The 16,179-nt window shown below is 45.5% G+C and overlaps 1 protein-coding gene across 2 annotated transcripts in view; it reads left to right on the forward strand.

The window, feature by feature from the left end:
* The first annotated feature begins 2,294 nt into the window (after positions 1 to 2,294).
* DOK2 (docking protein 2) overlaps positions 2,295 to 16,179 on the forward strand; it is a 167,909-nt gene continuing 154,024 nt past the window's right edge. For both annotated transcript variants that reach the window (XM_085633856.1, XM_085633857.1), the window contains exon 1: positions 2,295 to 2,597. In XM_085633856.1, coding sequence (XP_085489982.1) covers positions 2,535 to 2,597 — 63 coding nt within the window. In that variant the 5' untranslated portion in view covers positions 2,295 to 2,534. The remainder of the gene's footprint in view (positions 2,598 to 16,179) is intronic.

Below are 16,179 nucleotides of genomic sequence, written 5' to 3' on the forward strand. Positions count from 1 at the left end.
CCTTTCCCCGATCGTTGTGCGGTGGTCAACCTGCCACAAAACGGATGGCAGAAACGATTTGGGGGCCCATAGCGGGCCCCCCCCTTAATCCCTGGGGGTGTGACATGTACCCTTTGGGGCACATATGGTGCACCCCTACATATCCCTGAACAATTTGGCAGGCCCCGCATGGGGCCTGCCACGTAGTGCAGGGATATGTCTGCACCCTTTTTTTTGTATTGCGGCGGGGGCTGCTGACTGCATCCCCACCACAATGAAAAATATAGGTAATGCGACTGCCGCGGTAGCGCTCACATCATAATTCGGATGGTGGGTAGGCTGCCTCGTAGGCGGCCAGTCCCAAATCCTATACGATGGCAGATGGACTGAAGTCCGTCCGCCATCGTAATGACCCCCTAAGTATGGACTTCAGAAGTTTCCCCGGAGGGAAGACCACGCTCGTCTTAGTGGATGCATATTCCAAGTTCCTGATAGTAGAAATAATTACCTCAACAGCCTCCACCCATGTGGCACCCGTTCTGGAGAAAGTATTTGCGTCTTTTGGATTTTCAGCCGACATCCGGAGTGACAATGTGCCCCCGTTCCATGGAGCTGAGTTTCCCGAATTTCTTAGATAACGAGGAGTCCACCACTACCGAATCACCCCAGAGTGGCCGCAAGCCATTGGCGACATAGAGAGGTTCATGCCCACACTGAACGAAATGTTGCACATCGCCAAAGTTAACCCTTTCGCTGCGGCGGGAATTCCGCCGCAGCGCTGGGGGGGGGTTTGGGGGCAGCGCGGTGCTCATGACGGAACCGCTCCATCATGAGCCGCGGTTGAGAGGTGCTCATGACGGAGTGGTTCCGTCATGACTCCGCCCACTGCGCTAATCGCCCGCACAGGCGGGGAATTAGCGCCGCGTGGGCGGCGCGGCCGCCAACGGCCGCAGCATGACGGAACCACTCCGTCATGAGCACACGGCGACCGTGGCTCATGACGGAGCGGTTCCGTCATGAGTGGGGAAGGGGTTAAACAGGCCGACCCGAAAGAACGTCTGAACATATTCCTTCGAGAATACCGGAGCACCCCCCACTGCACAACACTACAGACTCCATGGGCGTTGATGTTCAATGGGCCATGGAGAAGTCTGATCCCCATCTGTCCGGCTGGGCGCCTCTGTCTCATGACATCCAAGGCACCCAGGTACTCCAGGAGTGGCAGAACAAACAAGCCAGCACGCGACGCCATGCCACCCCAAGGTCAATACTGCCAGGAGCCACAGTAATCTTCAAGGACCGTCGACCCGGCGGCAAGTTCAGGACCACACACGAACCGGGCACTTGGACAGTTACTGCCAACAGCGGCACAATGGTGACAGCCAGTAAAGGGACCAAGGAAGTATCGCGCAAATTCTCGTGGTTCAAGTAAATCCCACCATCTCGCTTCGAGTTGAACCAAAGAGACCTTCAGGAACCCAACAGGAGCAGCCGCAGCCTGGCCTGTGAACGCACTATAGACCCGATCGAGAGGGGCCTCATGGACTCTCACAAGATTCCATACCAACCACACCTCAGCGGAGTGAACCACCCATCCGAAGCCAACCCCGCCGTTACAGTTTCAGACCAAACCCTCAGCCTAGCCGACGGCCTTCAGAACTTTGCGTGTTAATCAGATTGGACTGTTGTTAAGACCAAGTTGGGGAGGGATGTAACAGGGATGTAACAGGTCAGCAGTCATGTTATGCAGGAACCGGATATATATTTCACGTCATCCGCGGCCCACGTCTGGACTGTGGGCCTAAATAAAAGGGGAGGAACCGCATGTGGTTACTCTCCCTATCCGCGACCAAAGTGTGTGTGTCCCTCATTTGGTGCCCCATGCAAATGTAGGACTTGCCCCAGGCTCAACTCACGACAGACCCCACAGACCGACACAGTATGTGTGTGTTTGAGCGCTATCATGATTGGCTGGCTGGCATTCTAAGGGTGTTAAAATAAGCAGTGGTGCCTTCTTTAACAGCACAGATTCTCTGAATGTAAATTTGCAAAATACATACATAGTATGAGCTGGTGTGTGTGCTCGTGAGGCGTTTATCACGCACCCGCTGCAGTCACTTTTTCCCCTTCCTCAACTGTCACATTGAGCTCACAGGAAGTTGAACTTGTGAATAAGGACGTGACAGTGGCTTTTTTGAGACAAGATCCCACAATGCCGGGGCGCGCACCTCGAAGCAGACGATGTGACGGGAGGTGGAGCGGAGGGCGCGGGGGAACCCACGAAGGGGAGTGAGATAAACAAGGAAGTGAGAGACAGAGAGGGCCTTCGGAGAGATACGGAGGCAGAGAAAAAGTGCTCGGCCGTAAAAGGGAGGTACACGACCAGAGTGAACTCAGAGGCCGCTGCAGTGACAGCGATCAGAGACAGGGAGTTCTCTGGAGAGAGCGAGTCAGCAAAGAGAGAGTGACCGAGAGAGTGAGGTGAAGAGGCTGAGTTGGAGAGGGAGCAGAGGAGAAAGCTGGAGAGGTCGGCGGATGATGCTCATTGGCTGGTCATGGAAGAGGGACCGGTGCGGCAAGGTCTGCTCCACCTGCAGCAGCAGCAGACCTTCGGGAAGGTAGGCGCTGCCTCTGTGTGCAGTGAAGCGCTCTACGGGTTGTGTGGGCGGGCGTGTGCGTGCTTGCCATCTGTGTCCTTGGATAATGGGGGGTCTGGGTTGCATGGGTCGAGAAGAGGGTCTTTATATTAGTATATACAAGAAGGTAAAACGAAAATTTAGTCGGTTAAAGGAGAAGCGTGAAGAGAGCCCCCAGCGGTCAAAACTGCTGCCTTTGGAGTTGGTGAAATCTCTTTATCCTGCTACGTCAAAAATAAATTATCACTTTGAGAAATGTGCTACTCTGATGCATTTGTTTGATGTTCTCGGTATATAAAAGCTGCAAAAAAGGTCCTCTTCATGCATCTATTTGAACCTGGAAATGTTCTTCATTCTCAATGTGATCAAGTGACCCACCTTTGAGCTGGTTAATTATAATACATAATGTAAAATGTATTTCGGGTTCAGCACTTGAAAACTATCCTGCTGGTGACGCACGTAAAAACGTTTTTAAAACCGATCTTTTTGAAGTATGCAATTTCCTCTGGCAGTTTACCATTGAACTTCTGGCGAATATCATTTAGTTGCTTTTCTGATTGCGGTTGCATGCTTTTTAAGCGCTGCGATTAGGAATCCTAATTTGAATGTGTGACGACTTTTTTGTATTCTGTATGAGCTCCCGCATTGTGCTTGCCCTTTCTCTTTCAAATGACTGCATGATGAATATGTATGAATGTATTGTAGTGTATGATTAATAAACTTATCTTTCTATAACCTTTTGGTGACACAGCAGAATGACTTCTACAGCGTTACCCCTTTATTACTGAGGGAGAGTTCATTGATTTCCATCAATTTGTTTTTTTTGTTGCGGAGGAGAGCTGGGCATGGACGTCATTTAAGGGTCGCAGCTGCGACCTCTGGCTTGCCCCTTGCTACCCCTGGCACTGCCTTTGCGACCCTTGGCCTCGGATGTGGCAACATAAGTGCTTGGAACACATGAGCAGCTCACCTTAATGAACTTTGTTTGGTGCTCTATTTTCCTAGTTTTCTGTTATTTTTTTATTATACAAATAGTGAATAATATTATTCACTATTATTGTAAAAAAAAGGAGAATAATTTGCTGGAATATGACCCTCTCTGACACTTATGGTAAGTACACTTTTTTTTATGTATGTTGTGTGCATGCTTGTAGGTGAGTGTGTTTGCCTGAGAGAGTGCATTGATGTGTGTATGTTTAAGAATGTGTGCGTGTGTGAGCCAAAGTAAAGGTCATCTGGTGTGTGATGTCACTTTCACTGCCCCATGCATTTTGGTGGATTGACGTTCATGGAGCTGGGTGGCTGTCATCAGTGCTTAATTTGAGCCGGTGGTTGCTTGTGGATGGGGAGCCACTGACCCTCATTTGTGGGGACTCGCCCTCATTTTTGGGGACTGGCACTTATTTTTCTCCATCAGACATTTACCGAGAGGAAGATAAGGAAGTCAAAAAAGCACAAGCACAGAGGAAGAGAAAGAATGAACAACTGTCACTAAGGGAGAAGGCAGGAACCTGCCCGAGTGAGGAGTTAAAGGGGTGGAGGGACGTCTGGTAATGGATTAAGGACGCTCAGGTGGATTTTAGATTACGCATTCTTGGTGTTCACCATGCACGTCCACACAATAAGTAGTAACCTCCAGTGCCAGGGACTACTGTTGAAGTGTGCGATTTCACATTAGAAAAATAAAAAATATATTTTATCTTTTTGACAATGTTTGGACTTAGACAGAGGCCTGGGAGCTCCCTCAACACTGCTATGCCGCTGCTTGCGTGCTAGGTATTTTCATCCAAAAAACATTCACAAGCCAAAAAAATATTGACAAAGCCAAAATATCAGCAGGTAACAACAGACCTACTAGCTTTGCCAATGCTTGTTTAACATGGTGGTTAGTACTATAGGGTTACCATTAGTAAGCACAGTAAATAACTGAGGTAGGTGTTAAATAGCTCCTATGATTAAGGCTAAAGAAAAGTCCTGATTTACAGTTTGATGGACTATTACTCTGCAACAAATGTGGTGGAGTGCTCTGTCCACCAACATAACTGTCTGTCTGCTCTATTGGGAGTTGGGCAGACCGTCATGTTTTGCACTTCTGTGCCCCTACTACTTTCGATGGTGGAAATGCTACATTGATGGCTTAACTAAGTTGGGTCGATCGGTCTAGATACATCAGACGGCACCCCATATTTTTCAGCAAATGTTCTGATGTACTTTTTTTGCGTTCTGGACTGCCAGGAAAAGTCAGGTGGTCCTAAACAAAAAAATTGAACACCACACGCTGGGATTAAACTCCCACGGTATTAGAGAATTTAGCGTTTTGTTTTTCAAAAGCCAACTCCCATTTTGGAAATTTGTTTTGGAAAACAAAAAAATTTGATAAGGGGCCTCCCAAAACATGGAGGCCACTCACCAAACTTCCAGTGCCTTCAGAGGAGCCCCTTTGATTGGGGATCTTCTGTAAGGCATAGAAATCTACTGAGGATCGAGAGAGACCAGTTAGGGTGGTGGAGGAAATATCCTCCGACACTCTGGCCGGTGGCGGATTGGTGTAAACTGTATGCAGGATCTTAATTAGTAAAATTATTCACCTGAGCCGATAATGCATTACCCGCATTGTGATCAAGGAGACATGCTCTTTTCCCTCCTTTAAAGTTTAGCACAATGCTGACACTTTTTTTTTTACAGAGTTTTATATAGCGCGAACTTGACCCAAATCGGGTATCATAGCGCTTTACATAGCACCAGTTGCATTAAGTGAGGACACATTCATTTTTGTTAGGCACAAGGAGATTAAGTGATTTTCCCAGAATCACAGGATGTTCAGCGTCATTCCCTAGATTCAAACCCAGTTCCCCTGATTCAAGGTCGACAGCCCTAGCCGTTAGGCCAACTCCTCTCCGTTACTCCAATAAGATTACGTTTTAAAGATTGAAGGCCTGGGTTATGTAAAGGATGTCTGGACTGAGATCTCCTTCGTCCTCCATCTTCTACGGTGCACTAGTCAATCACTCTGCGCTAATGAAAAAAGACATAACTACACAAAATATAATTTACAAAAGGTGTTACAAGAGGACCTTTTGTTGTCTTCCTTTCTTATTTTAAGCCTTTGTCGCACACATTGAGGTAAAAGTCCTTAACTTCGCTCTTCAGTCCCTCTGTTTTTAATATGGTCTCAGACAGAAATGGAGGACTGAGTTGTGACCCATTTTCAGACCCTTTTTTTCTTACTGCCGAGCTGAGCACAGGTAGGACCAGACCCACTTCATGTCCTGTACCTTCAATTAGATAATTGGAATGTTGGGAGCTCCATTGAAAACAATGGAGTGCTCTGGGCCTCTCATGGCTGGTAGAAGCCAGGAGCTCCAACATTCCAATGTTTGTTCACAGCTGTTGCTGTGAACAAAGACCTCACAGAGCCCGGGGGATTTTGATCCCCTTGGGCTCCGAGAGGCCTTTGTTTCACAAATTAGAACATTCTGCCCTTTAGGGGCGGAATGTTCTAATTGCCTTAGAGCCCTCCTTAGCGGGCTCTATTGGCCATTAAAGGCCCTCTCCCCTTGGGCCTTTAACCCTGGCGAGGGCCTTTAATGGCCAGTAGAGCCGGCTGCGGCGGGCTCTAAAGTTATAATAGAACATTGGAATGGTGATATCTCCATTGAAGACAATAGAGTGCCCTGGGCCTCTAATGGCTAGTAGAAGCCCGGAACATCACCATTCCAATGTTTGTTCACAGCTGTTGCTGTGAACAAAGGCCTCACGGAGCCCGAGGGGATTTCAACCCCCTCGGGTTGCAGGAGGCCTTTGTTTTACAAATTAGAACGCTGGAGTGGGCCAGTAGAGTTCACTACGTTGTGGTCTAAGGCTATATTATTTTTGTTTTGGGTGTGGTAGAGAGTAGGGTGGCATCCACCACTCTCTTGACTTGGCAAAGCTGCAAGACAATGATTTTGCTTCAGTACAAGTACCTTTTTGTGCACATGATCGTGTGAGGGTGTGTGTTTGAGGTGTATTGATGTCGTAGAGGGACGTAGAAATATATCTGGTTTGATATGTAGGTTTTTGAGCGCCTGGATACACTCACGGGTGATAGAAGTAGGTGTATCATAATTCATATGGAATGTCTGGCTAACCTAGATATGGCATGGCGCAGTGTCAGCGAGTTTAATGCAACACCAGACATAGACACCCTTGAGTGGAGGGCCCCAGGTGATGGCAGAACTCTGTAGGATAGGCAGTTATACTATCACAGAAGAGGTATGCACTCACAGAGCAGTCACACAGGCACTCATAGGACGGAATGGAATTCATTCACAAGGCAGGTAGTAACTCACTAACAGGCTAGTGGTCACTCCGTGCACTGCAGACTGTCACCCACTCACAGGACAGCCAGGTAGGCACTCACAAGACAGGCAGTCACTTAGTGAAAGAGCAGACAAACAGGTATTCACAAATTAGATAGATGAGCACAAATAGAGCTTGTTTAGCATTCATACGCTCAGATGTCTGATGGATAAGCAGGCATGTATTCATAGGGGATACAGACAAAATCTTATAGAACAGGCATGAACTCACAGGAAAAGCAAAAAGGCACTCAACTGGTATGCAGGCAGATTTTAGCAGGGGCGTAGCTCCGTGGGGGACAATCCCCCCCAAAATACATTCTTGACTTGGTAATAACCTTGGGCTTAGTGTGCATAGCGGGGCTACGCAGAGGACCACGGAGTTGCAAACAAACTCCTTGGAGCTCCGCTCCGCTATGCCGCCCGTCTCCACCCCCTATTAATAAATACGTTAACCTTAATTAAAAAGAAAGTTAAAACCACTTACCTATGTACCGTGGCGTCCCCCGGCTGCCCTCTTCCTCTTCCTCGCCGTACCAGTAATGCTTAAGAAAACTGTGCATGCGCGCGCGTTTCTTTTTAATTAAGGTTAACTTATTTCTTAATAGGGGGTGGCGGCGGGGGCTGGAAAACTCCGCTCCGCTGTGGAGTGTGCGGGGATTTGCGTTCTCCGCGGAATGCGGAGAAGTCAAATCTTTGCACACTGCGCGGACGAATCCGAGGTCTCCCTCGGGGTTACTTGGTAATTGAGTCTAAGGGTTCTGAGTTGGGTCTGATATGTCTGTGTCAGTTTTTCCATAGTGGGCCAAGAAAGAAATGACAAAACAGTGACCTTTGATGGATGTAAAACAGGAGAGACATGGATATATATCTCGTGGCTGAATTTCAAAATGTGAAACCAGATAATTCGGAATTAATGCCAGCATCTCTGCTTGTCCAATTTGTGTGATCCTAGGCAAATATTTTATTTCACAGGGTCTACGTTTTCATTACTATCACATATGAGCGCATTTTTAAATATTTGAGTTCAGGATGTATGCTGTACAAGAAACTCAGATGTCTGATTTGGAAGCTCTAATGAGAATCTAGGCCATATTAAGAGTTTACATGACCATTGACCTGCCTCTTATTTTACTTTTAGCATTGTCATCAAGACAGGGGAATGTTTCTCAGTTCATGTTTAAAAACCGTCACTTTTAATAGTCTGTCTACATAGTGATATAATCTGATGTACTAAGGTGAAACGCTTCCGCATGTTAAAGAAATAAACTTTTGTGAATTTTGAAGGGACTGTATCACATTTTTACATTATATTTGTTGCATACAGTGGTGGCGGGAAACATCCATTACCACGCAGGCATTGCTTCGCAATGCCCGCACATCGCGGGTATTACAACGCAAGTCGTTACAACGACTTGCGCTGGATGGCGCTCTAACCTAAGGAATAGTATGATTTACTATTCCAACACCTTCCCTACTGTACGCAGACTGGTGTTGAAAAAGTAAATCATACTATTCCTAAGTCCAGCGCCCTCCAGCGCAAGTCGTTGTAACGACTTGCATTGAAAAAACTGCGATGTAACGTACCGCGATCATTTTGATCTCGTTGTAACGTCACATATTCAGTGGCTGCTGATAGGGAATAGAGGTGGGGGTTAAAAAATATTTTAAAAGACACTTACCTCCTCCACGGTCTCTCCTCGTCGTCTCTCCCCTTCTCTTCCTGACTCCGAGTCCAGAAGAAGCATGAAGCACCCAGGCTCCCCTAAGCCAATCGCAACACTACGATGCAGCGTTGTGATTGGTCTGAGCGTTGTGGTTTGGCACTCAGACAGGAACAAGGAGACTGTGCATTTTCTCCACCAGGGTGTGTATTACAGCCCGGTGGAGAACATGCAAAGTGCGCATGACGATTTGGCCGGCCGGTGGAGAACATGCAAAGTGCACATGACTGTTTGGCCGGCCCAAGTCGGCCGGCCAAACCGTTATGCGCACTTACGTGCATGAACCACTCCTCTTCCCTGTGCCTCCAGCCCAGTCCTGCCCTGCCCTAACCCAGCCCCACAGCAATGAAAAATAAAATGATAATAAAGTTGTTACCATCACTTTGTTTTTCCCTTTTCCACTGCTCTGAGAGCAGTGGGGCAACGCTCCCCTGCCTTAGCAGAGAAGTCACCCCTGAGCATCAGTCGTGCTGCCCGACCATTCACAGACTTAAAAGCTGATTCTGGGGTAAGCCATAATCAGGGGATATAGTCCCACAAATGTTTTTTTTTCGCTAAATCGTTTAGTTGATCGTTTTAATGTTTCCTTCTCGGCTGCCTAAACAGTGTCAAGCATCCTGAAGGCTGTGCCTCCTTTTGTTAGCACTTTCTCTTGCCAGTCTTATCCCTCTGTTCCAACTTCACTATGTTGAAATGCTCTCTCATCACTGCCTATTCTCTGGTAAAGCATGTGCTTGACATTCACAAGCTCTATGCCAGTTCATGTTAAGAGGTTCTGTTTACTGGGGGGGGCAATGTGAGGGATAATTACGCTAACACCGGTCTGTGCTGCTGTTGTTGGTTTTGTTTTGTTGGTTCTTGACCATTACATCTGTTCTTAAGCCCACACTGAAGGATCTGGAAGGACTCTGTACACTGTCTTAATGGAAACATGCAATTGTTGTATTGTAACTTCTACCCTTGATGAAACGGACGAGCTGGTGGGGTTAAACTCGTCTCTAAACTAACAATGTCAGAAGTATGCATGTTATGTTCAATACTCACTCAACCATAATGTCTCCCGAATATTGGTAGATCGTTCAATGTATAGATGGCATGTATTACAGTTGGTTGCCTTCATGAATATGCACAATTAAAATCAATAAAAACAGATTTAAACAAAAAAAAAGAGGCTCTGTTTACTGCAGACTCTTAGACGTCTGAAGCTTCTGCTCTTGATCTCGCCATAGCTTGCCCCCTTGGTTATTAAATCTTTCATTTGCCACATTCGAACAGACGGAGAGCTGGTTTGGCCATTGTTTTCAGACATCACATTAACTTTATTGGATTTGTGCTCTTTACCAGCCATAATTTCTTTCAGTTACTTAATAGTCCCACACACCTGGGAGGACATCTTTTGGGCCTTATTTTTGCACCTCAATACCTAGTGGTTTGTGGTATACACACACCACAGGCTTGGTCAGACCATTTATTATGTTCCTTTTGATATTTTGCCACCTCACCTTTATAAAAATATATCTTGCTCTCTCATCCAGGAAACTCCTAGACTTTAATAGCTAGATGTGTATTTAGTGTTAAACATTGTTTCAGTTCAATCGTCTCGCCATCTTCCCACTGTTCCTCTGTACAACTCTGCCCTAAAAGTGACCAAACAGTAGTGAGTGCTAAAGATTAGAGTGGAAATGTTGGAAAGATTATGTTCAAGAACTTTAGGCTTTAAAAAAATTAATACTAACCATTAAGGCAAATTTCTATCCTGATAGAATTTTTAATGTGCAGAATGATACCGAGGAAGTATATAAAATTGTTTGTTTGTTGATTGACAGCCCGGGTCTACACTGACTCCAGTAAAGGTCACACCCAGCTATAAGCGACAAATTATCAGACTATTGTCCTAAGAAGGTCTTCCAGATCTGTAATGCATTTCTTCTTCAAACATCTGATTAACTTACCGACTTGGGACCATCCTCCCAGTCTGATCATGCCAATATTCCTATTTTATACATTGTAGATGGGCTTTCATCTCAGAATATTATCCTCGGTTTCATCTGGCTCTCCTTTGGACCCTGGTCCTCCATAAATTTTGTGAAGTGAGTCCTCTCCAATGTTGGTCTTTATTGACAATTTGCAACAAGTCAATTAGCAAGGTCACTGTTCCTGTGCCCTGAAAGCAAGCATTGATCATTGCCCGTCTGAAAAAATCTACTGCCGATCCATCTATTTTAAGTACTTATCAACCCATATCCTTGCTTCCACTTTCAATAAAAGTCTTAGTGAAAGCCAATAATAAGCAGATTTCCTCTTTTCTGGAGAACAGTACCATCTTGGTTGAAAGTGAGTCTGACATTTAGCCTTGTGACAGTACTGAATCTATCCTAATCTCAGTCTTCAGTGATCTATGGGTACCGGCGGTTACAGGGCAGTTCTGATTATGCTAGATCTTTCATCCACTTTCGATATTATCTCCTATGACCATTTGTTGCTTCCTCTTAAGGAGTCAGAGATTCAGGGCCAGGCTATAACCTGCATTGAGCACTATTTGTGTGCCATAGCACAAGCAGTTTGCTTAGCTCCCTTCTGCTCGAAATGTATACCTCTCTCTTACAGAGTCCCGAAAGGCTCTTTGCTGATCCCCACCCTTTTAAATTTTTGTATGAGCCTATTGGCTCAGCTCCTCTGCTCCTTTGACCTCTTGTTTAATTATTACACAGATGACACAAAAATCCTTATCTCGCTTGATGATAACATCTAGGATCCTACCCCTAGTTTTTAGTTGAAGCCGCTGTTTGGATTACTAAAGAATCATTGAGGACATTCTGAAATCTTCCTTAGGAATGCGTCCCGCCCAGTGCTTGCTATTGACTTTGTGTTTTATAACTCACAGATTCTTGCTCTCTATTTGCTGGCTTTATTTGTTTTAGGCTTTTTCAGCTTGAGCTAGTCCCCCCCTGGAGCATAGACTTTTTACTGAGTTCTTCCATGAGTGCTTGCTTTCTGTAAACAGGTCTTTACATTTTGTTCTTACCTTGGCACATTTGATGTGCATTCAAAGACAGAGTTCAAATGTGAGGCTATGTCTTCCGAGGGACTTTGGGGTTTACTATTCCTCCTCTGACGTCAAAGTGAGAGAATATTCCAGATAAACTAGATGGCCGCTGGTTTTTTTCTAGCACACAACAAAATGTAGATGTCTGTAAATGAACTGTGCAGATATTTCAGAATATATCAGAGTTTGAAAAGCACAAAGTGTAGTCGATATAAACATTTTAATACGATCAAAACAAAGCAGTTCACTAGGTGATACCATTTCCACACATTACTGTTTGTGTGCTGTATAGTTTTAGCAGTAAAACTGTATGTCTGTGCAAATGTTAGGGTAATTTTAAATGAAAATGTGTTGTCTGTAATGGCATATGCTATCGCATGCAATTCTATTCTACACTATGCCACTCCACTCTACCCCACGCCACTCCACTCTACTCTATTTCACTCGCCACTACGCCACTTCACTTTACACCTTACCACTCCACTTTATGACTCTCCACGCCCAATCCACTCTACTCTACCACACTCCACTTCACTCTATGCCCCTCCAATGTCACTTCACTCTATGCCACTCTATTCTATGACACTTTATGCCAATCCATTCTATGACATTCTTCTATACCATACACCACTCCAATCTATGCTCTTGCACTCTACGCCCTTCCACTCTACTCCAATCTATGGCACTCCACAACACTCTATGGCACTCCATGCCACTCCATGCCACTCCACTCTACTCCAAGCCACTCCACACCACGCCACATCACTCTTCGCCACTCCATTCTACAACACTCCACTCTACGACACTCCATTCCACTCTACACCACTCTCTTCTAAGCTATTAACCTTTAGCCATGCTGCAAAGCAGCCACCCTGGTGTACAACACGGGTAAACACATTGACAAAGCCAATAGCTCTTGCAAGACCTGTTGGCTTTGCCAATGAGAACTGCATGCTAGCAGTGGCTGATCGGATGAACAGCAGTTCACCACTCAAGCTAAATACTGACAAGACAGAAGTCCTATTAGTTTCTGGCCGTAATTCTAGGGCTCAATCTGATAGGTTTTAGCCTACTCAATCAAGCTCTGCTCCTGTTCCAGCTCCTTCTGTATGGAATCTTTGAATCTGTTTCCATTAGGAAGCGTCTCTCTGTGCTCAGGTTAATTAACTTTCCTCTGCTTGCTTTCTCATGCTAAAAGTGCTTTGCAAAATCTTTCCTTGCCTTGTCATTGTTCTAGTGCTTCAGGCAACTATCCTTAGCTATCTGGACTGCTGTGACTCCCTATTTTTAGGTTCACTTGCCTGTAACCTGCAATGTTTTCAGCAGTTTCAAAACACAGCCTTGCACTTCAGCTCCCTAAGCAATCCTATGCATCATCTTCCATGAAATCTTTGAATTGGCTGCCAGTTGGCGATTTTTAAAAAAAACATATTTTATTGAGTTTAAGTGGTACCATCTGGGCCGCGGCCCAGCACATACATACTGAGACATTAAAAAAAAAAATGTTAAATGATTTTGTATGTATAAATAAAACCAATAACTTATATCCAATGGGCCATTTGTAAAGCATGGTATTTCAAGCTTATCAGCGTTTTGGTCTTATCTATTTGCCGTAGAGGTTTCAGCACTACTGCCCTGGTCAAACTCGTAGATCTGCGGAAACTCTTCTTGTGGTCAGTGGCGTAGCTAATTACATTGCCAGGACCAGTGGCGGTCCCTGCCTTTGCCGCCCTGCATGTAAGAGCGGGGACGCCGCCCCCAAAAGTCATGCTGCCCGGGGCGGACCACCCCCCCCTCTTGCTGCGCCACAGCTTGTGGTTCCACGGGTTTCTCCATCACGAAAAGGTGGCTGCTCATTTCCAGTCACTGCAGCTCAAATTTTGAATTCTCTAACTGTTCATCTTCGATCCATCAATGAGAAAGATTTTAAAACCTGACTTTTTTGCAGCTAATTGTGCCAACTTTCTACTTTACTCTCTGTTAGCTTTCAGCCTCACACTGCCAGGCCTCCTTTTGGGTGCTTTCTAAATTCCATTTAGATGACTTTATTTTCTATTACAGTCAGTGCTTTAAATGGAAAAAAATAAGTGCAGGTACTCATTAAATTTAGTTAGGGGCGTGGCTAGTGGGCGGGGTTAGAGGTGGGGTGAGACATGATGATAGAAAACACTTCTATTGCTTATTCATTTTGCCCTTGCATTGCCCTTGACAGTTGTCTCAAACTTTCCATATGTGCAGATTAACAGGTACATATGCTAATAAAGGGTGGTGTGAAGTACTTCTGGAAACAGTTCAAGGAGCTTCTAAACCCTGAATGCAGCCAAGCCATCAACAGTACGATTAGCCCTTTCAGGCTAAGGATCAATGTGCACCAGGACGAGAGAGACTGACAAAGCATCATTAATAACAACCATTAGACTCATTTCTTTTCAAATACCTCCTGGCTGTCCTGATTTTCTTCCTCTTTGATTTAGTTTGTCCTCTCACTCACAGAGATACACACAACCAGGCAAACGCACCCAAACAAGCAGACAACTGACAGGGGGGGTGGGGGTAGAGAGGGAGCGGGGTGGGGTGTTAGGAATGGCACGGTTGCGGAACTACTTTCTCCTGTATTGTCGCTAATTGACTAGTTCTCCTACATGGGATTACTGTATGTAACGCTGATCTCATGATGCTATAGTTGGGGAAAAACTAATAAAAATTGTTTTAAAAAAAAGAATTAAAAAAACCAAGCAGACAAATACTCTCTATCAATCTTCACATCTCTAATCTCTCGATCCCTCCCCCACTCACTTCTCTCCCATTTGTATCCATTTCTCTCACTGCCCCACTCTCTTTACCCCAAAGGTATCCTATAATCCTCTACTATCACTCTTTCTATTTCTAATCTGCCATCTGTGCCCCTGGCAGCCGATGTGCAATACACTAACGACCCAGCATGGTGGCCCGGCGGGGGGGCGGTTGAGGACAGTGAGAGCTTCCATCACTTGCCCCTGCAGCAGGCCGTTCAGCTGAATGTTACAGACAGACGCGATAACGGCCAAAATGCTGCCAAATAAACGGGCCGCAGCTGGCCCTCAGGCATCGGCCCAGTGCCGACCTTATGAATCCGAGTACCGGTACTCTCCTTGGCACTGGAGAAGTACCGGTACTCAACTTGGTAAAAACAAGAAGTGCCGGTACTCAGTACCTGTGAGTACCGGCCCATTTAAAGCACAGTATATGTATGTATGTGTGTTTGTGAGTGAATGAATGGCTGCATATTTGATTGTGGTAGTGGTTGGACTGCAAATATTACTTTGAATCGTGGTGCCTTTTCTAAATCCAGTGATCCCTGGCCTATTGGGGCATTAGGGACATAACTGTGGCTATTGGTGGCACTTTGGTGCTAAGGCGCCATGGTGGCCCTGGCTTAACAGTCACCGTCCATGGCATATCGCCGCCTTTCTGGACAAGTCTGTGTCCGGTTTTGTTACTGGGGGCCGGTTTTGATGCAGTGCTTCAATATCACTCAAAGTCAGCCACTCAGCACTCACTTTCGTTTCCAGCATCCCTGTGGTTTGAAATATGATATGGTTTTAAAAGCAACCGCTGCAGCGTTCCTTGTATATCCAGCAGTTTTCAGTAACATTGAAAGTGTCAGATAGCTACAGTGAGAGAGATCAAAGCTTTGTCTTGTGGCAGTTTTGAGTCATTTAAGGTTGTGCAGAGGGTTAATTTGCTTGCTGAAAAGAAAGTGGGCCATGCAGGTGACAGAACAGTATTTTATGTGCATTGCTCAGTTGGTTACTGTATTGTCACAGAGATCCCTTTGTAACTGTGCAGTTTATAAATTGCAACCATAATCTAGCACAGTGTGCTATGAAGTGCCATCAAAGAGCTGCATTCAGACTGCGTGGTAAAGGTTGTAAAGTTATGTTTTTCCCAGTCTTTCGTTATCCTGATGTGGCTAAAAGGGCTTTGTTTGGGTAAGAAAAAGATCTTAATAATAAAGCAAACCCCAACCCCTGTGTTACGTTTTGTATCCTGAGTTTGTGCTTCCCTAGACCAAGCACTCTTAAAAAATGCCTACACCTCATAATCCCCTTTGTTTTAGGTAACATTTTCTGTACACTGATTTACACACAAATGATTCATGGTCTCTGTGTGTGTGTGATGTAAAGTGCTCCTACAGTGGTATGAGAGGCGCTATAAAACAGATGAAATACATGTGAGAGAGGGGCGATGGAGAGATGAGGAGCACTGTTGGAGTCTGATAGTGCGGGAATCAATGAAGGTACCCCAACAAAGATTGCTGTATCCGTGTGTACTGTAAGGCACCATTTTGCCATTTTTCCTCAAATTTTCTTGGGTGGAGAATTCCCCCAACCCAGCTTGTAGTGGTCAGGGCTGCTCTCTCGCTACGCAATGTATGGGGACTGGTCTAACAAAATTTGCCAGGGTTGCTTTGG

Source organism: Triturus cristatus, chromosome 11 (genome assembly GCF_964204655.1).
Source record: "Triturus cristatus chromosome 11, aTriCri1.1, whole genome shotgun sequence".
Lineage (NCBI taxonomy): Eukaryota > Metazoa > Chordata > Amphibia > Caudata > Salamandridae > Triturus > Triturus cristatus.